The following is a 21,634-nucleotide window of genomic DNA, read 5'->3' as shown; positions in this document are numbered from 1 at the left end:
GCCTTAGATAGGAAGGTTATCTTGCCCCAGAACATGTTATATGAAAGGGCGCACTATGCTGTAATAATAAATATGTTGTAATAATATGCTGTAATAACATTTTTCTTTGATATTTCAGAATACGGGAGTTTACGTAGTAACCGATGCTTTCATTTACAACTATGTAGCACCTAGATCTACTTGTTTATATCCCAGCTATTACCTCAGACGCGGTATTTAATGTTTCTTTAATACGGGAGGGGGTTGTGTGGCCGAATGTATCATAAGGTCTGTCATTGAGATAACTGGTGTGGTTTCGATTCCCCTGTTGTATGTGACAAAGAGTAGGGTCACCTATCCACCGTGTGGGTTTTCTCCGGATACTCCGTTTTCCTCCCACTGCTAAAGACCCCTACGCGCAAGCGAATTATTGAAATAAAATTAAAAAACCATATGTTAGTCCCGAAATTACCTAGTTTGTGTCGAGTGGACGTTAAACTCTCTCTCTCTCTCTCTCTCTCGTTTCAAGAAATACCAATCTTGTTTTCTTTATAGATAAAAGGAGTAATAGTTTTGACGTGGACGATACTATAATTAACTATGTAAATTTCCATATTAAATGACAAAATGATACCAGATGTGTAACCGATGCTCTTGTGGATAATTTTTTTTTTAAATTTTATTTGACCTTTACCTCCAGATAGTTTCAGCTGGAAATACAATGACAAACGATCAGATAATAAAATATTTTATTGAAGACCCAATAACCCGGGAGGCCCGTTTTCTTTGCGCAAATTTACGTTGAAACAAGACGTTGGCTGTAGCCTTCATGTTAGTTAAAATATGCTTTTGAATTATGATTATGTATTGGTCGTAGCGAATGTTATTATAAATTGTCATCATTTCCGTTAGTATTGATCTGGACCAATATGGTGTTTATGTAAAGGAGCCACGGTGGCTAAGTGGGTAAAACGCTGACTCGCCAGCCTGGAGGTCGCGGGTTCGCTCCCGGTGTTGGCCGAGAGAGTTCCTCGGGATTTTCCGACGTGGTTTCCCCTTGTCAGTGGTGCAGGACTGAGGGTCTAACAAGTACAACTGTCTAGTCGTTCGGATGGGACGAAAAACCGAGGTCCCGTGTATACATAGGCCATAGTGCCGCTGTCCAGGCAAAATTTCCCTTATAGCACACAGTATAGCAGAACAGTAGGACCTTAACACCATTTCATTTTATGTAAAACTAATTTATTCATATTATAATATACGTTTCCATACTAGATATTAATTTCATTTATGCGTTTCCAACAGCTGTCTTTGTAATGTTGTCATACCCATGTTCAGTATAATTGAATGCAAAATTCAATAAGCCCCGGTGTCACAAAACATTCTCAGACTTATTTGTTCGCCTTATTTTAACTAAAGTATAGCCCTTTATAAAATGTTCGTTGTTTTATTGTATCAAATACATCTATAAGAAACTATGTGAAATTTTTTGTGTTTCTAATACACAGTGATTGAAAGTTGAGAACTTAAGTCTGAGAATGCTTTGTGAGCCGGTCAAATGGTCAAACAGAGAGTAAATGAGTGATGAACGAAAAGTTCATTCAGGTATTTTGCATGTACAGCTTGCGATTCACTATAACTGTCTTTTCAAGGTATACTCGCATTCATGCATGTTAATACATTTTTTTATATATATAAACTCTTCTATCTATGTCAGAGCCACAGATGGCAGAAATGTCAATGGAAAGTGCTGTACAGGCTCCACCGCTTGCAGTAGAAACATTAGATGTTGATACACCTGTGCGATCTTTTTTCCCAGAAACATGGATCTGGGATTCACAAAATGCTGGGTAAGTCTATAACACAACAATCCCTAACCTTAATATAGGTTATTTATCTAATGCAGCTATAATAATATACACAATAGTGCATGGAAAATAACATGTTGGAAACCAGTCTGTCGGTGAATCTTACTTAATGGTAGAATCACTGCAAGACATGACAATAGGGAATTCGTAACTGTATGCATATTCATTGTCTAATATTTTAGGTTGGTAGATATGATTTCAATCATCTCTTCTAGACTAGCTGACACTCTACACGGTCTGACGTCAATAAATAAAATGTTGATTGTGTGACAGTAGCAGACGTCGAAGCTAGGATGTACGCGAGCGCGTTGGATGGTTATTGTTGACCCCGGATACATCCCTTTAATCTGATATATTATACGTATACGTTCATTGTTTATTTCTTGCAATGTCTGTGTGGTTTATGTGTCGTGTCAGCTGGTTTGTCTTGTGGGTTTTGTTTGCGTGCACTGACAATACGAGGAAGCCTAACATGTTATACTGCCTTCTCATAGATCCAGGTGACGGGTGCCATATCTATGCGTTTTGATCATAGTCTAATGTTGATATATTAATTCAGTCCCAATGCAATTTATTTTTTACTTCTACTCTCAAAACCCTGGCGATCCTTTAACGAGTTTAACTTTATCGTCAGAACGGAAAGGTAATAGGGAGGTGTGTGAGTGTGTGTGTGTGTGTGTGTGGGTGTGTGAGTGTGAGGTGTGTGTGTGTGGGGGGGGGGGGTACCAGTCTTCGAGAAGATTTTTCTGAAAGCTTGTTTATCTTGGCAGTCTGCAAGGGTTGGTTTTAAAAACGTCGGCTGTGGCTAGTTTTGGGCACGTGCAGTAAGTTATCTATATTGCAAAATGACCACATGTGGCCATGCGTTATTAACTCTAACCTTTAACCGACGTCATCAAAATAGTTAAACTGGTTTGGGTGAACTTAACAACCTCCTGTCTTAAAAAACCGGCATTTTTAAATTAGTTTAAAAGTAAGCGCCTGAGCGGCCTATAATGTTAAGAGAATAACAGCGCAAACAATATAATGTGAGTTTTGCAACATCTAGATGTTGCTAGATTAGTCTGAAATTCTCAAACATTTAGGTACGTTATCTCCATTTACCAAAGACATGTGATATAAACACAACGGAATAGATTCGTTTACAGCTATTGAAAGCTTTTTTTTTAGTTAAAAACCAAAGAAAAGCAACCATACCAGCACAATGGAAGAACAGAAAGATAAATTAGATAGGTGGATCAAGGCATTATCGTAGTGGAAAAGTGACCTAGAGACTGAACGAACCTTGAACTTGATTATCACAGCTAGACATTTCAGTTGGAAAGCGCGAGACTTGGTATTCGCGATGATATTTTCTATCGAGGAATCTGAGAGGTTAAAGTGAGATGAAGCCATGTATTGAAATCGGGCATGGCTAACAATAACTCCCTTCCAACCTTTCTCTTACTGAAAAGATGGCTTACATAAACTATTTAATTTGTTTTTAAGTGTCACTGGTGAAGCTAATTTTACACTGAACGTACCAGACACAATAACAACATGGACTGCCAGCGCATTTGCTATAAGTAGATATTCCAGTATTGGTGTGGGATTAACCTCTGACATAGCGTCGGTGAGTGGACATTATAAACGAAGTGTTTGAATTTTTGGAGATAATTGCTCCATTCATTTAGTTATTATCGCAAAAAACTTTTTCAATTTCGGATGTGGATTCACATATTTTGTTTAAAAAATAACTCTTGGTTTGTAAATTTGACATTCTTGTAATTAACGTTTTGATTAATTCGACATACACGTACTTTTATTCTTGACGACATTTCAACGTGCATTTCCTTGTAAAATTCAACATATCTGAGATTATTTTTATTTTGTTATTTACAGATTACAGTTCTTAGACAATTCTTTGCTAGTTTAAATCTTCCATATTCTGTTATCCGAGGTGAGGAAGTGAGAATCCAGGTGACAATATTCAACTACCTTGGAGATGACACTGAGGTGAGATAATTTAGCTCTGAGCTGAGTAGGACGTTGAACTCCATCCAATTTCATTCGTGGCCGTATTTAAAGATACAATTTTACTTCAAAGGCATAGAAAAGTCTAGGAGACTTGGACCTTAAACCCCATTTCATTTCATTAGTGGGGGTTGGGTGACTGAATGGTTAATACGTTGGATCATAAGGTACGTCATTGAGTCACGTGGCGTGGTATCGATTCCCCTCTCTCTCTCTCTTTACTTCAAACTCAAAGCCAACTCGACCATAAAATGTTCATGACTTTAGTCTAGATTACGGTGCCTTTTGTAACATAATTCATTTAACAATTCTCAATTTTCCAGGCTCAAGTTGTCTTAGAAAAAGCCTCTGGTTATATAGTTCTAGAACTGGACAGTGAGGGGTTCCAGTATGAAACACAAAACGCTAAAATTCAAACCATAAAGGTAACTAAAATAAACACAACAGTTCTATGGATTACAATTACTGTATTTCTATTAAAGCCACGTTTCAACAATGATTCTCTTGTTCTCTTCTTGTTCACATAACTAATACATTTCAGATGGTTACACGGGACAAGCTCTTTCCTATGGGTTGTTCACTAAGTTATACATTATCACAGATGGTTACAAGGGACATGCTCTTCCCCACGGTTATTCACTAAGTTATACATTATTACAGATGGTCTAGCTCGCCCGCAGATTATTCACCAAGTTATTCATTATCACAGATGGTTACAAAGGTCTAGCTCTGTTCCACGGGTTTTTCAACAAGTTATACATTATCACAGATGGTTACAAAGGTCTAGCTCTGTCGCTCTGGTTTATTCACTAAACTATACCTGAGTTGCAGCATTATTTAAGTTCTTGCATTTTAATTGTAATCCGTTATATTTTACATATTTCAAATATGTCTCTTAATAATGTTTTTAGGTAGCTGCTGATGGAACTGCGTCTGCCTACTTCACAATTAGGTGTACCCAAGTTGGAACAATAAACATTCAAGTTGCTGCCAAAGCTTCTGGTAACCAAGCCGGTGATAGGGTTTCCAGACAACTTTTGGTCGAGGTAATTTTTTTAGTATTGCGCTTGCTTAGTTTTCGGATCTCTTGTGTGGTCTGTGTCCATTATCTTTTAATTTGCACGACTCGGAACAATTTCGTTATCCAATCGTTATCCAAAAGATGACGTTACCACAGATAATGGAAAGTGAACTGTACTGTACCTGAAATATTACCTGAACCGCACAACGATATTTATATATTCAAGTACATGTACTTCCAAGTTTATGGCAGACTAGAAGAATGCCCGGCTTCGCTCGGGGGTCATAACCCCGAAACCGGAAGTGGTAGACTAACGCCACCTGGCCTATGTTACTCCCCGGTCCGAGCTACCCCTATACCCCAAGTTTCAGTCTCGGGGCAGACCTAGTGTAGCCGCCAACCCCGAACAGACAGTCACAAATATTAGTATAGATAAATACATCAATAAATAAAAATACGCCCAGGTAAAAAATACATAGGACTGCTCGTGCTGTCAACTTATAGTCTTCTGCATATAAATAGTTTGATTTAATAGAAATCATGTTGTTAATTTATTTATGGACTATGATTTTCACTGGGTCTCTGATTTAATTTCAGCCCGAGGGTATACCAGCTGAATATAATGCAGTGGTTTTAGTCGACTTAGAAGAGAAGAACCCGTTTGAAGCAAGCATTCCTATTACTTTTCCACCAAATGTGGTTCCTGACTCTCATAGAATTATCATTACCGCTTTCGGTAAGTCCAATATAGTTGAAAGAAATAACAGACTCGTTGGACGACATAAAGCATGCGCGGATTTAGGGACGGGTAGAGGCGCCAAGTAAGAGCCTCTAAGGTTCATGGGAAAATAATAATAATATCACTAACAATCATAATAATGTCAACTTGAATAAAACTGCTTTCCTACGAGATAACGATCGCTGAACAACTATATCAACTATATAGGCAATGCGATCTATGTTATACCGAAGCGCCCAGTGTTATTTGCATTTTTATAACTCATTTTGTTGACATTATAATAATGTCCAAACGTAAAGAATATAATAATTGTAATTTTCTTTGAATTGTACATTTTTGGGGATAGAATAGGTACGGGAGTGATGCAAGAGAATTTGAATTATCAAACATATTTATTCCGTTTTGTAAATCAATTATATAATTACTACGTGTGGAAAGTCAAATAGCATTACTACTTTGTGTAAGTCAGTTGTGTAATGTTTGATACGTCAATTAGCACTACCACTTTCTGGAAGTCAATTACATTGTTTGCTAAGTCAGTTAACATTACTACCTTTTTGAAGTCAATTATATAAATATAATATTTTAGTAAGTCAATTAGCATTACCACCTTTTGTAAGTCAATTATATAATTACAATGTTTGGTTAGTCCATTAACATAATTGTATAATTGCAATGTTTGGCAAGTTAATTAGCTTTACCAGCTGTTGTAAGTCACTTATATAATTACAATGTTTGGTAAGACAATTAGCATTACGAACTTTTGTAAGTCAATTATATAATTACAATGTTTGGTAAGACAATTAGCATTACCAACCTACTGCAAGTCAATTATATATTTATAAATGTTTGGCAAGTCAATAAGTATGTTAAAACACATTTGGTGAGATACATGTATATTATTTCGTTAAAGTTTTGCCTTTTGGAACAAAGTAATGGAGCCTAAAATCACTTGTTACAATTCATGTTTGTTGATTACTGAAAATGATTTCCTACATGGAACATCTACATTATCTTAGGAAAATGTCTTTTGTATTTTAGAAAGTTGTTGTGTACATTTCGATGCTTATTATCTTTACCTTTTATTTCATTTATTTGAAAGATAATAAAAATCAACTCTCTATTTTTTTAATTTTAGGAGACCCACTTGGCTCTGCCCTCAATAATCTTGAAAACTTGATCGGAATGCCTAGTGGTTGTGGTGAACAAAATATGTTGCGATTCGTCCCTAATATTTATGTTCGAATTTATCTGGATGCCACAGGTCAGCTGACAACCGCCCTGAAAACCAAAATATCCGGTTATTTAGAATCAGGTAGTTATTGTTTTAACTTTTTAGAAGAACAATGATGGAGATAGAGATAGTTCGCATTAATTATTATCCTTTCAGATTCCTGGTTCTGGACTAAATCAGTGGGATTTAACGTCCAGTCCACACGAACTAGATCACTTTGGGACTGACATATGGTTTAATTTTATTTTAATAAATCGACTGTGGGTCTTTCTCGGTAGTTGGAATCCCACGACGTTAGGTACATGTAGATGATACTACTCCTTGCCACGAACAAGCTTGGGATCAAAACCACATAATTTTACTCAATGCGGGCTTTATGACCTAAAGCGCACGCGTTAGACCACTAGACCCCTTTCAACAAAATACAAATCTTAATTGGGTGCTGTTCAGTTAATAAAAACAGATCAGCATTTATATCATACCGAGCTTGGTGTTGTATCTTTGCCGACCAGAACAGCCATTTTGATAGTTTCTAAATGACTAAAGTAAATTGCTGTTAAATCACAAATCTATCGCTTACATATGGAACAATTAAAGGGGATTAACCTTTATGTTACAGGTTATACCAATCAGTTGAGGTATATGAGATTGGATTCTTCCTTTAGTGCTTTTGGAGATAGAGACAGCTCTGGTAGTCAATGGTAGGTTTTCGTCATTTTTTTTTCTATTTGTGGTATCAAACTAAATAATTTGTAACTCTTAATTCAGAAATATGAAATGCTTTTTGGCAATGCTTACACAGGGTAGTCTTGTCCATTCCAGACGAAAATGTAAATTTTTGGATTTCCTTAAGCATGATGAGAAAACCTTGTGATATTTTCTCCACAGAGGAGTTTGCTTTCCAGAGCTCCAACACCTTTATCTATGAGTTCTTTGTCAAGATTCACAAAGCACATGTAAGACTTACACTAAAACCAAGCATTTTGCATTTTACTGTACAGTTCTACTGAACCTGGATGTACGTAACTTTCCTTACCTTTCGTTATCTACACTGATCTCTGCGTATCTCCTTTACTGGACCAGGAACGAGACCTAAAGCTACTCACCCTTTTGTTCTTTTTCTTCTTGGGGGCGACGATTCTAATCAGAGACGATTCTAACAGTATCGCTCGATCGCTCGAATAAAAAAGCGAGCGAGCAGTTCTCGTGGTGTAAACAAAGCGGGGATCACGTGGCTAAGTGGGTAAGACGCTGGCTCGCTAGCCTGGAGGTCGGGTGTTCGATCCTTGCATTGGCCGAGAAAGTTCATCCAGATTTTCCGGCGTGGTTTCCCCTTTTCAGTGATGCAGGACGGAGGGCCTGACAAGGACAGCTGTCTAGTCGTTCGGATGGGACGAAATACCGAGGTCCCATGTACATATTGGCGTGCACGTAAAAGATCCCTTGGCAGTTGGAATTCGATATAAGAGTAGGCCGTAGCGCCGCTGCGCGGGTAAAAATTTCCCTCATAGCACACTGTATGGCGTATGCCCGTCTTCATTAGCCCAGTTTAGGAGCAGAACAGTAGGACGTTAAACTCAATTTCATTTCATTTGTAGTGGTTTTTGCTAACTTCATTATTAAACAATAAAATATGGAAAATAACATGAAAAGATAAATATTTTTTCCATATTTGGCAAGCTTGTTCCTTGGACAATAATTGTGCACCTATTGACGGATTTTTGATATGCTTTCATAATTCCAAGATGGCTGCGATGACGTCATACTCACTTCCTGGTCGACACTCGTTCTTATTGAGCTTTATGGACAAGTAGGTTTTACTGTGCCATTATAAGCACGATAAGTTCTGCCTTATGACATCAATTGTTATAAATTAAGTCGTATAGACATGCGTCTAACGCCTTTGAACATTCACGATTTACTGGGTATTATCAAATCATTTTTTTTTTCTACGATCGATCCACGAATTGATAATATATCTTTGCAATGTATGTTTATTTTTCTTCAGGTTAACCGCCTATGTACTGAGAACATTTGCTGAAGCCAGTGAATATGTATATATTGACGAGAATATATTAGGTAGAGCAGCACGTTACTTGATCAGTAATCAACAAGAAGATGGTTCCTTTATAGAACCCGGTCGTGTTATACATAAAGAATTAAGGGTATGATATATGTTTTATCCATTTTGTACATAGATCACCTCAAGATTCATTGCGGTGCGACACACTGCGCTACTATCGGCGTATTCCTCATTCAATTTCTTGTAACCTATTACTGTTTAGCAATGACGGGGTTATTTGAATTTAAAAGTATCGCTGTTAACGTCGTTTTTCAAGCTGATCTACAGTACCCATACCCCCACCCCCCACCCTGAGATGGTGTGAATGGGAATCCGTTTTTTAAAACGCGACAGTAGAGAATCTGTACAAAATGGAAGAGATGAGTTTTCTGGCAGTAGATCTCCATATGGATACCAAACTTAATTAACTATATTTGGTTTGAATAAAAAGTTCAATATTGTAATTGTCTTCCTTTCTTGTATTGCTCGGTACATTAGGCCCTTTATTGGTTCTTCATGGGAGCATAAAATCGAGAACCTGTAGCCTTGGGGCATACGTTCAAGGGGTTGTTGCTCCGGGGCATCCCCAAACTCCTGCACGTCATTGTCCTTTAGCAACAAAATAAACGAAAACCAAACCATGACCTAAATTAGTAACATACACAAAAATTGAAATTCTACGTCAAATAATTAAAAACATGTATTTTGCCATGTTGGAATACCATGAAGTGATGCGTTGCGTCTTGACTATTTTCAGGGAAGTTCTTTCCAAGGAGTAGGTTTGACAGCTTTCTCCTTACTAGCTCTGTTGGAAGTGAAAGACAAAAGTTCCGTAAGTACTAATTCCTTAATTTGGAAACCATATTTCAGAACAGATATCGCCAACAATTTGCTTTATAGGTCTGCAGATTGTCAATAGCTATTGTTCAAGAAATATTTAAGAAAGAGGTCGGATTAGGTTTTTGCCGTTTGTCACTTTAATTGGATTTCTATGAACCTAAAATAACTATCACTTGGAACGCCAGTCAGTCGAGTTAGATTATATACCATACTACAGCCGTCTGTCTACAATTAGCACCACACGAGAACAGACACTAACATAGTTGACCGACATTTTAATTCCTAAATCGACAATTTTAGTCAAAAACACTAAGCATACTTCGCGAATTTTGGAAAGTGTTTATTCCGCTTCCATTTAACAAGAGTGAGGATTATTCAGTCTTTGTATGTATGACATATGTGAAAACGGGTAGAACCTCAATTACAGAATAGTAAACAAAATTTGATATGGCGGCTATTCAGAGCAGAGGTATATTCTCAAAGTAAAGAATGATTTTATATCTAAAATGACTAAAGTGTGTTCTTATTTTTATTAATTATAGATTCAGAACAACATTGACTTGACTATCAGTTATTTGGTGACAGCCTCTGCTACAATGACTAATGCTTACGAACTAGCCATCACTGCTTATGCTTTATCCAAAGCCAAAAGTCCTTCTGCTGACGCTGTTATAAGTAAATTAGAAGCTGCACAAGTAACCAAAGGTGAGATTTCACGAATACTGTAATAGCAGCCCGGGAAAACCACCGAATTCTTTAAGAAATAGTTATAAGAAATTGGTGTGTGAAACGTCCAATCCAAAATTAGGTTGATGCGATCATTATCTCCTATCGAGGTCGAATAGAGAGAGAGAGAGAGAGTGAGAGAGAGAAAGAGATAGAGAGAGAGGATTTAACGTCCACTCGACACAAACTAGGTCATTTCGGGACAAACATATGTTTTTTAAATTTTATTTCAATAATTCGCTTGCGCGTAGGGGTCTTTAGCAGTGGGAGGAAACCGGAGGACCCGGGGAAAACCCACGGGGTTGGACAGGCGACCCTACTCCTTGTCACGTACAACCGGGGAATCGAAACCCCGCCAGTTGACAGATCGAGTAGAAAGTAAGCTTATAGAGTTTGTTGTATGGAAAGACATGTATGCCAAAACATGTAATATTCTTACATAACAGTACGATACCTGGTTTCTATTTGACTCGCACGGCACACAATATCTGGTAAGTAGCAGCGGTCGCAGGTCGAATTTTTGGGAGAGCTGAAAATTAATAGATGATTCAATAACTACCAGTGGATTCTTTCCAAGATCCTGGTTTATCTTTTCCAAATAATATCCGATAACATATGAATAGGAAGCTCTTTAGCACACTTGAGAGAATAATCACGAAATATAGCTCTTTGTTTAACTTTATTAATAAAAGCTAAGCAATTAAATGCTACCATACACAATTTCCGGTAATCAAATATAGCAATGTAAAATATTTATTATTTATGTTATAGACGGTCACGTGTACTGGAATGTTGTCCTGGACGAAGATCGTGTGAAACATTTCTGGAACCCACCAAGGAAACAGAGCAGTGCCGTGAATATTGAAGCTACAGCTTATGCTCTGTTAGTCTATGGACTAAAAAAAGATACACTCAAAGGTCTTCCAGTTATGTCATGGCTCATTTCGCAACAGAATGGTAATGGTGGATACTCTTCCTCTCAGGTATTACCCGTTGTCTAAAGACATTCCGTTGTTCATTTTGCGGGCGGGCTTGGTGGGTGTTCTTACGGTATAATAGAAGATGCAGACCTAGAACATCTCGATTAGAATATCTAACTGATGACGAAATACACAAATGCAGACCTAGAACATCTCGATTAGAATATCTGATTGATGACGAAATACACAAATGCAGACCTAGAACATCTCGATTAGAATATCTAACTGATGACGAAACACACAAATACCAAGTAGTTTATATCTTGCAAATTCTCCATCACTGACAACGGAACAGGGGTTACACAGCACAATTTGTTGAACAGGCGATTGCATTTTTGCTTTTCTAAGTGTTATTCGCATGGTTGTAATTAAATAAAAATGTGCTAGCTATGTCAACTCCGCTGTTTTATAAAGAATTAGTGTAACCTGCCACGTGCAAGACACTCGCCACTGTTTTTAGCTAAACAGAGAAAAGGGTTTGGAGTGGAATGTCAGAAGCCGGCAGTTACTGATTTTACAGACATAATTTAGATATCAAAAGCCAATATAATACAGAAAAAATTGATGACTTTGTGAACTTCTCAAAAAGAGTAAGCATGCCTTATCCAAAGCAAACAATTGTTGCAGATGAATAATGACTAAACATTTTTTTTTACAGGATACTGTTGTAGCCCTGTGGGCCATGTCTCAGTTTGCCCAGCTCATCTACGCTGATACATGGGATGTGAATCTCAACATACATGCTTGTAGACAATTCAAGAACTGGCGCATCTCTAAGACATCAGCAACCGTACTGAGAAAATGGGTGGTAAGTAGTCTACTTTGTAGTAGATATTTGGTCCTATGCATAGGTCTTATGTGCAGCTAAAAATTGTTACAAACGATGTTCCATCTTACTGGTTTGTCACGTAAATAGCTTTGTCATGTAGAATAAAACGCAATATAATAAAACTAATGTCAGTGCTACAGAAATGAAATGAAATGCGGTTTAACGCCTTACTGTTGTACTCCAGTGGAGCTAGTGAAGATAAGCATACGCCATACAAAGTGCTTTGAGAGAACGTTTGTACGGACATCGTCTCTACGGCGTACTCTTATAAAGACTTCCGACTGCCAAGGGTTCTTTTACTTGGACGACAATGTGTACATAGGATCTCGGTATAACGTCCCATCCGAACCGCTATATTATGTTGTACCTGCACCACTGACACGGTTAACCATGGTGGAAACGCCTTAGGAACTATCTCGGTTAAAATCATTGTAAGTAATTATTAAAGAACCACACCCGCTGTATATAGAAAGAGGATATCCGTAATTGCATTTGAAATATTCTTTTTACAAAAGAGTATTAATCATTATTTTATTTTCAGACAAATGAAACAACAGATTCCATTGATATAAAGGCAACTGGTAGAAGTGGACGAGCTGTTGTCATGGTAAGATTTTTCTCAATTATACCTTTTTAGTATTAATTGGTGAGAATTAAGTAAATTTTGCAGGTTAGAGGGCCTGGCAAGGGACAGGGTATAGTCGTTCCGATAGAAGGATAAACCGACGTCCCGTGTTGGCAGTTTTAATTCGATATCACTGTAGGCCGGAACGCCACTGTCCTGTCACAATCTCACCCATAGCAGGCGGTATGCCGTATGCTCATCTTCACTATTCCAGTCCGCGCAAAACAGTAAGACCTTCAGCCCACTGTGGGTTTCATTTCCGGTAACCGCCTGCGATAAAACTACGGATAGCTTGATTCGTCAATTGGTTCACATGATCAGAACGCCGACATTAAGGGACATATGCCAGGTGTATAATAAAAATAAAACGAAACGAAATAGAGAAAGCAGTTTCTCAGTAATGTTTTATCGTCTAATGTTATAATAATGAAACAATGTGTTTATAACTTTGAATATATGACAGCAGTATTTCATTTTTATCGTTGCTAGGCAACAGTAAAATACAATGTAATGGAAATAGATGTTCAGTCATCATTCGGTTTGAGAGTATCCATAGTGTCAGAAACTCTTACATCACTTCATGTTGAAGCATGTGCCGAGTAAGTTAGCTTATTTTTATTTCTGCTTTTAAAATAACTTCTGTAATTTATGTAAAATAAAGCATCAACATGGGTTGATTCCGTGTGTTATTTCAATTACTGACGAGTCACGTTCTGTACGATTGCATTTTGTTTCGAAAGATTAAGCGGGAACCATCTTGTTTATTAAATTTTTGGCTTACGGTGGAACACAAAACCATTTTTATCTTAACATACCACACTTGACATGTCTTAAATTGTTCAACAAATTATATAAAATGGAATCTTGTATTTTTTGCTCTGGTTATTTTAAGATATGTCATTGTAAATGGTAAGTGGAAGTAGTTAACGCATAGCCAGATGCATATTTGTTTACCCCTGGACCATTAACATTCCCCATTTAACCAGTTAGGAATCAATATGTAAACCCGCTTTCTCCAATCTAGACGAGATCTGAATCAAAAATGGCCACGCGAAGAAGGAAAAATAACTCGCAATATCATGAACTTCAGATTTAATCAGTGGGCTGAATCTTGTTATCGTGTCCTTTGTTCTGCAGTTCGCATACACTGTCGTTGTTGTTGTTCGCGGTGTTTAACGTCCGCTTCCGGTGATATCACAGACAAGTTGTCTTATTTTATCTTTTTAGCACACGTGCAAGGGTCTTGTCTGTAGGAGGAAATTTCGGGTACAGGGCTGAGAAGGCACCCCAATGGCCAAGCCACATACGCTCACACCAGGAATCGAAACCACGACCGCAAGTCCGATGCGCCACGGTCTAGATCACTAGGCCATCCCAACCCTTCACGGACCTTTACTGCCACCTTTTATATATGCGTGGGTCACTGCTGAATCTCGCTTTTGTTACCTATCCCAAAGGTGAAAGATGGTACTCCGGGAAACATTCAGCATCTGTCTGGGGTTCGCCTACTCGTAACCAACAGATAGCGTTATTGCGTTGATCTTCTTTCAGACGTGGCATCACTTGGCTCGTTGACTGTCTACATGTGCAACTGATTTTAAAACCGAGAATCATCGGATTTTAATGGTCTTAGATTCGGGTTTCATACGAAAAGCCTGCAAAGTTGATAAACTTCTGTGTCATGGTGCAATCAAGCGAAAACAAATTTCGGCAAAAAGTATGACCAGTTACAATTAGTGACCCTACATTTAAAAGCAATAATGAATTTATTTTATCCTTACATAATGACATTAAAAACAAGTAAGATTTATGAATACAACTATCCCGTTCAAATAAAAAAAAAATGATCAAAAATGGGCTATGCGTTTCTTTCTTTGAAGCGTACCATAGAGTCAATCTAAATTATTATATTACAGATGGCGTATCGAAGGTGCTTCCAGTGGAATGACTTTGATGGAAGTTGGCCTACCCAGTGGTTTCACTGTAGATGAGTCTAATCTAGTCGATAATAAACTTATCAAAAGAACTGAGACACTTTACAGAAAATTTGTACTATATTTTGATGGGGTTAGTAATTATTTCCCGCTTTATGAAATTTTCTAAATAGACAGACTAAACTTACAATTTCGGAAACATCATTCACATTGACCAGCTCTCGAGGTAGCGCTCCCATATTATGATGTAGCCACGAAAATTCGAGATAAAATGTGCAATATTAATATGAGGTCCTTAAAATAAATAAGTAGTTACAACTAACTAACCATAAACAAAAGTAAGTTTGGACTTTATGGTTGCTCTTTGACGTGGATAAGAGAGCCACGGTCGCTCACTGACAAAGGTGCTGGTTTACTAACCAGGTGTCCGGGGGTGCGTTTTTTTGATATAAGTGTTGATCGAGAAAGATCCCCGGAATTTTCGTATTCGTAGTTACCATCGACAGGTGAAATTCGAAATAAGAGCAAGCCGTACCACCGATGTCCAGGTACAATTTCCGTCATGGCACGGTATGGCACACGTCCGTCTTCATTATCCCCGTCAGTGAAGAAGACGTTAATCCCCATTTTATAGGATTGGTGACGCTTAAAAAATTCGCATAACTTACAAACGTTTGCTGTACTTTTGTATTTAAACCACCCAAAGAGATTTTCTATCTGGTACCCCCCCCCCCCCCCCACATACATGTATAACCCACCCGATAATAAGTGACGAGAGGCTTTATGGTGTGGAACACCTGATATCGTGTTATCCGTTTATCTATATCTTATTTGGTAGAGATTTACTATAAGGTAAAATCAAAGGGTATATTTCCGAAATTTGTCTTTATTCGATGTTAATATTTTTAAAGAAATAATATGTTTTTAAGTTGTTTTACATTTAAATGACTACTGATTTTTAGATTGAGAATGAACCCATGTGTATAAAACTGAGATTAACAAAGACTGAAGTTGTTGGTAAATTGAAGGGTGCTTTTATAACCCTAGTAGATTATTATAACCCAGGTAATGTGCGCCAATCTTTTAGTCTTTTAGAATATTTCATTGCAATCTAAAGCTACCATTGCTGTAGTCTCGGTCACCCAGAACCTTCTAGTCTTCAATGTACGGAGGGCCTGGGACCGTTGTCAATATGACCCATGAATAAAGAAAGACATTTTACAATTTAACAAGCCAACAGTGAGGCTGATGTCCCCCGCCGAAATAGGAAAATAATTAGAGGACACATATAAAAATCAAATTGCGTATCGCTCTGCTTACCCTGAGCAGAAAATGCTAATTATCAAACTTAGTCAAGGTATTACTGTAATGAAACTATACACCAAGTTTCATCAATCTCACTTAATTAGAACTAAAGTTATCGTGTCCCAAAGCATCAACCAATCAAATTGCTTATCTCTGCTTACCCTAAGCGGAAAATGCTCATCTTCGAACTCCATCAAGGCATTGACCTAATCAACACATACACCAAGTTTAAACATTCTAGCTCAATTAGGAAGAGAGTTATCGTGCCCCAAAGTATCAACCAATCAAATTGCTTATCTCTGCTTACCCTAAGCGGAAAATGCTCATCTTCGAACTCCATCAAGGCATTGACCTAATCAACACATACACCAAGTTTAAACATTCTAGCCCAATTAGGAAGAGAGTTATCGTGTCCCAAAGCATCAACCAATCAAATTGCTTATCTCTGCTTACCCTAAGCGGAAAATGCTCATCTTCGAACTCCATCAAGGCATTGACCTAATAAACACATACACCAAGTTTGAACATTCTAGCTCAATTAGGAAGAGAGTTATTGTGTCCCAAAAAGTGTGACGGACAGACAGACGGACGGACAGACGGACGGACAGACGGACAGACAGACGGACGAACCCATTTTAATAGTCCCCTGCTTTCTTCGAAAGGCGGGGGACAAAAAAAGTTAAGACTGTTGGGTATTGAACTGACAATGCAATCAAATGACTTTTCTGAAATGGCATTCTCATGGTCGTCAACATCTTGTTTTAGGACTAGTTACCTCCCTTAGACTTAGACTAGGTCATTTCGGGACTAACATATGGTTTAATTTTATTTACATAATTCGCTTGCGCGTAGGGGTCTTTAGCAGTGGGAGGAAACCGGAGGACCCGGAGAAAACCCACGAGGTTGGACAGGCGACCCTACTCCTTGCCACGTACAACCGGGGATTCGAAACCACGCGAGTCGACTCAATGACAGACTTTATGATACAGCGCGCGCACGCTAACCATTCAGCCATCCAACCCCCCCTGACTACCATAGCTGTTTCGTACAAAAAACAACAGGTTCCGATTTGCTTTTATTTGACTAAACAGTTAAATTAAGGCAGATTTCTTGATCCATCACTGAGATAAGATCCAATACTATTCGTACACACGTCATGGTTTTGAAGCATACTTTTCTCTTGTCATTGATTCGATTTTCGAAAATTAGGAGATTCCAGGACTATATTTAATATGCTGTTTTTTTATATTATAACAATTCCATTTGACGCAAGATCACATTAAAAAGATTGCCGTCAGCATTTAGGGTAGCTAAATAAATGTATATAATATCTGTAATTCGTTTCGTTTATTAATTTAAAAACATATGGGAAATATGAATTGAAATAAACAAAAATAAATTTCAATGAGATTTTAATTATATATTATTTTTTGAAAAAAGAAAATATCTTAGTATACATGTATATTGAATTTATATCTATTTTTAGTTTCGTTTCGTTTGAATTACATATTTCATTTCATCTTTTATTGTAGAAAATTCCTTATCGGTACCCTACTCATCATCAATGGCAGAACATTCTGAAGTCTGTGAACTTTGTGCACCGAATTGTGAAAACTGTCCGGTAATTATACATTAATTATAAGTTTGAATATTGTCGTTGGGAGTCGCTTGCTAGCTAGCCTGGAGGTCCCATGTTCTATCCCTGCGTTGACCGAGGAGGTTCATCGGGATTTTCCGGCGTGGTTTACCCTTGTAGGTGATGCAGAATGGAGGGTCTGGCAAGGGACAACGTATAGTCGTTCGGATGGGACGAGGTCCCGCGTACACATTGGTGTGCAAGTAAAAGAACCCATGGCAGTAGGAATTTGAAATAAGAGTAGGCCTTAGTGCCGCTGTCTGGGCAAAATTCCCCTCATAGCACACTGCATGAGCATTACAGTCGGACGTTAAACACCATTCCATTGTGTCTAGTTGTAGGTACGACAGATGCCCCGTGCTAGGTATCTGACTTTAGGAAGTGGAACTGAATTACCACGGACTGGGTGGTCGAATCTATTGTTTATTAGTAATTAGTTCCTGACGTCCTTATGTTGTAGTATTTTTATTTGAAAAATTGAGCCGGTGACTCGCTGTCAGCCAATTCGTCCAAAGAAGTTTAGCTTCTAAAAGAAGTTTCTTTAAGACAAGAAAAACTAACCATGGTGGTTTGCTCATCTGAATTATTAACGGGCGTAGAGCTCTATTCTTTGGAACCTTTAAATAGATGAACATGGTACTAAAAGCATATAATAGTGTAATATAAATTATATAAAGTCATTTATATTTACACCATATTTTTAAAAATTGTTATAGTAATTACTTATCAATTATGTTTGGTGAAATACGTGAAAACTCCAATCGAGATGGGGTTTTTTTGGTTTTTTGGGGTTTTTTTTTAAATTATTATTTTGCCGTTTGTGAATCAGTTATTTTTAACTACTTCTGTGTTGTCTTCTGGGACTCGTTTTCCTTTGTTCATTACAAAAGGCGTTGGAAACAATTCTATCCCTCGTGTACTGATTTTAAATGTGCATTGGGTCTTAAATATTATAATCCTATAGTTTCACGGCAAGATAACAACATCAATATTGATTGAAATGTACCAAAGTTCGTGTTTTTAAATTCGAATATTAGGTAGAATGTTGAGATAAAGATTTAGCTCCATCAGCAATCAGGACAAAGGTCCCTTTGTCGATTCGACTGTGGTCTGTATCGGTGGCATAATACTGAGTGTTGGCAGATAAATGTAGGTACGGTACCTAATTATACCAAAATAATAGCCACGTTGCGATTTCATGGACCATTTAATACGTAATATATATCTGATATTGTGGGCTATTTACTTTAGGTTTGTTTTTGTTTTTTATTTTGCAGATCGCCAAGAAACGATAAATAAAAATATATCCTCGTTGTGCCTTGTTTACTAATAAACAATATTTAATTATGTTTACCAGTTGTTCGATTTTGTTTTGTTTGCTTTTATTATTGAGGTATAAATTGACGTGTCTTTCCCACATTCATTGAGTGAAAGATTGCATAACCATTTACTTTCCTAAACATGTATACCATGGGCCTTATTCACGAACATTTAAACAGAAATATTTTCAGGATGCGACCTTGTCATTGGTTGGCAGTTAAGATTCTTGTACAAATTTTAGCTCTTATCAGTGTAAAGGTAGCATTCAGTTTCCTGGAAAAAGCCCTGGCCCCGAGTTCACAAAACATTCTCAGACTTAAGTTAAGAATTTACTCAAAATTGTTCGCCTTATTTGAACTCAAATATAGCCCTTTATAAAACTTTTGTTGTTTTAATGTATCAAATACAACAATAAGAAACTATGTTCAAAGTTTTGTGTTTCTAGAGCAAAGATATTTCTCATAAACAGTGATTGAAAGTTGAGTAAATTCTTAACTTAAGTCTGAGAATGCTTTGTGAACTTGGGGCCAGATCTTTTGGCAACTTGGATGTCTTCTGAATCTTGGATATCGAAACATAAATGATCTCTTAATGCTATGAGGGGTTGGGTTGCTGAGTGGTCAAACGCGTTGGGTGGCCGAATTGTCTAACGCCTGTGTTTTAGATCATATGGTCTGTTATTGAGTAAAGTGGCGTGGTGTGGATTCCCAGCTTGTACATGACAATATTAAGGGTCGTCTATCCAACGTCGTGGGTGTTCTCCGTATCCTTATGTTTTCTCCCGCTGCTACAGACCCTTACGTGCAAGCGAATTGTTGATATAAGGTCAAAATATATGTTAGTGCCGAATTGACCTTGTTAGTGCCGAATTGACCTTGTTAGTGTCGAGTGAAAGTTAAACCCCATGTGTCTATTTAACCACCGTTCCAGTTCAATTGTCATATTATCTATTGGACGTCAGTGTATTTCCTCTTAATTAGTAGCAGTTAGATGGCGAAATCTCGATTTGTTTTAGAAAAACACCCATCTTATAATACCAATTATTAATCATATTGGTAAATATTTACATGTCTGGAATATAAGAATATAAGAAAGAATTTGTTTGAAGTTTAAACGCAATCAGACGAAACAAAAATTTTAGAATGCTTTAAGGGCAAGGTAAAGTGACAAAAATTGTCACAACACTTGAAATGAGGGGTCCTCAAAAAACATTCACGGACGTGGAAATCTCACACTACATGGAAACAGAAAAGCAACTCGAAAATCTAAGACACTACTATTGTACTACATAGATCAGAGTATCAATAGAGAGATAATAGCTGTCCCCAACATTTATAGTTTTGTCTTTAGGTGTAGCCGCGATTGGGCAAAAACGTGATGAATTTGAAATGTTCGTTTACATGATAAAACGCGGGTGTACGATTTAAAGAGAGAGAGAGATGGGGTTTAACGTCCACTCGACACAAACTAGGTCATTTCGGGACTAACATATGGTTCAATTTTATTTCCATAATTCGCTTGCGCGCAGGGGTCTTTAGCAGTGGGAGGAAACCGGAGGACCCGGAGAAAACCCACGAGGTTGGACAGGCGACCCTACTCCTTGTCACGTACAATCGGGGATTCGAAACCACGTCAGTTGACTCAATGACAGACTGAATGATACAGCGCGCACGTGCTTACCACTAAGCCATCCAACCCCCCACGATTTAAAGAGATAATGAAAGTGAAATAGTGTATTGTGAGTAATATAGTTTATTTTGGTCTTTTGTATCCAAGGGTCACTATTCTGTGTTGGAAAATAATACGTTCAGTCTTGTTGGTGTCGAGATTGGTTTGCAACAAGATGGTGTCACTCTACCATGCCCTTAACTGAAGGGTCGATATACACTAGAAAATACGATGCAAAACGTGAAAATAGAAAATGAAGAATTTAGACTGATTTAATTGAAGGGCCGATGTACAGTATATAGAATAGATTTGTCTACACAATTTGGCGTAGCAATACGAGCTTGAATGAGAATATTCCCCATTTAGCTTACTTACTTACGAGATGACCCCAAATTAATATATTCGCCGTGTGCACGGTTTACAGTGTCCTTGCCAGTTGTTTTTAAGGATCTGTTCGGATTTTATCTGTCAAGGGTTGTTTTACGTGCGGGCCCACGTGTACATGGGACCTCGGTTTGACGTCCCACCCAAAAGATTATACGTTGTTCTTTGTTGGGAAACATATCCTGCACCACTGACGATGGAAAACTACGCCGGAAAATCCCGAGCAACTTTCTATATGTCAACTACGGGACAATTGTGTCTGGCGAGCCAGTGTCTCACTCAATGCGCTACTGGGGGATCCTAAAAATATTTATGAGTGACAAAATAATGAAAATCTCAAAAATTAGAGGTTTGTATCGCTGAGGGGGTGGGGCATGCACAAGAATTCTACAACATATTTGTAGTCCGTGGCGTTTCCCGTCTTCATTTCTGGTTGGTGCAAAAACGTGGGACGTTAAACACCAATTCCAT

The 21,634-nt window shown here is 37.8% G+C and overlaps 1 protein-coding gene across 1 annotated transcript in view; it reads left to right on the top strand.

Moving 5' to 3' along the window:
• Positions 1-19,144, top strand: part of LOC126829527 (alpha-1-macroglobulin) — a 40,242-nt gene extending 21,098 nt beyond the window's left edge. Inside the window, exons 17-36 of the mRNA XM_050559454.1 lie at positions 119-214; positions 1,696-1,829; positions 3,336-3,459; positions 3,729-3,842; positions 4,184-4,285; positions 4,772-4,906; positions 5,479-5,617; positions 6,759-6,935; positions 7,474-7,555; positions 8,863-9,019; positions 9,674-9,748; positions 10,299-10,461; positions 11,254-11,465; positions 12,121-12,270; positions 12,833-12,898; positions 13,406-13,515; positions 14,833-14,983; positions 15,813-15,915; positions 17,688-17,776; positions 19,069-19,144. Of these exons, the coding sequence (XP_050415411.1) occupies positions 119-214; positions 1,696-1,829; positions 3,336-3,459; positions 3,729-3,842; positions 4,184-4,285; positions 4,772-4,906; positions 5,479-5,617; positions 6,759-6,935; positions 7,474-7,555; positions 8,863-9,019; positions 9,674-9,748; positions 10,299-10,461; positions 11,254-11,465; positions 12,121-12,270; positions 12,833-12,898; positions 13,406-13,515; positions 14,833-14,983; positions 15,813-15,915; positions 17,688-17,776; positions 19,069-19,086 (2,397 nt within the window). The 3' untranslated portion in view covers positions 19,087-19,144. The remainder of the gene's footprint in view (positions 1-118; positions 215-1,695; positions 1,830-3,335; positions 3,460-3,728; positions 3,843-4,183; positions 4,286-4,771; positions 4,907-5,478; positions 5,618-6,758; positions 6,936-7,473; positions 7,556-8,862; positions 9,020-9,673; positions 9,749-10,298; positions 10,462-11,253; positions 11,466-12,120; positions 12,271-12,832; positions 12,899-13,405; positions 13,516-14,832; positions 14,984-15,812; positions 15,916-17,687; positions 17,777-19,068) is intronic.
• Positions 19,145-21,634: the final 2,490 nt, after the last annotated feature.

Source organism: Patella vulgata, chromosome 8 (assembly GCF_932274485.2).
Source record: "Patella vulgata chromosome 8, xgPatVulg1.2, whole genome shotgun sequence".
Taxonomy (NCBI): Eukaryota; Metazoa; Mollusca; class Gastropoda; family Patellidae; genus Patella; species Patella vulgata.
Note: the sequence above shows the minus strand (reverse complement) of the source record. Positions and strands in the feature narration are given on the sequence as shown.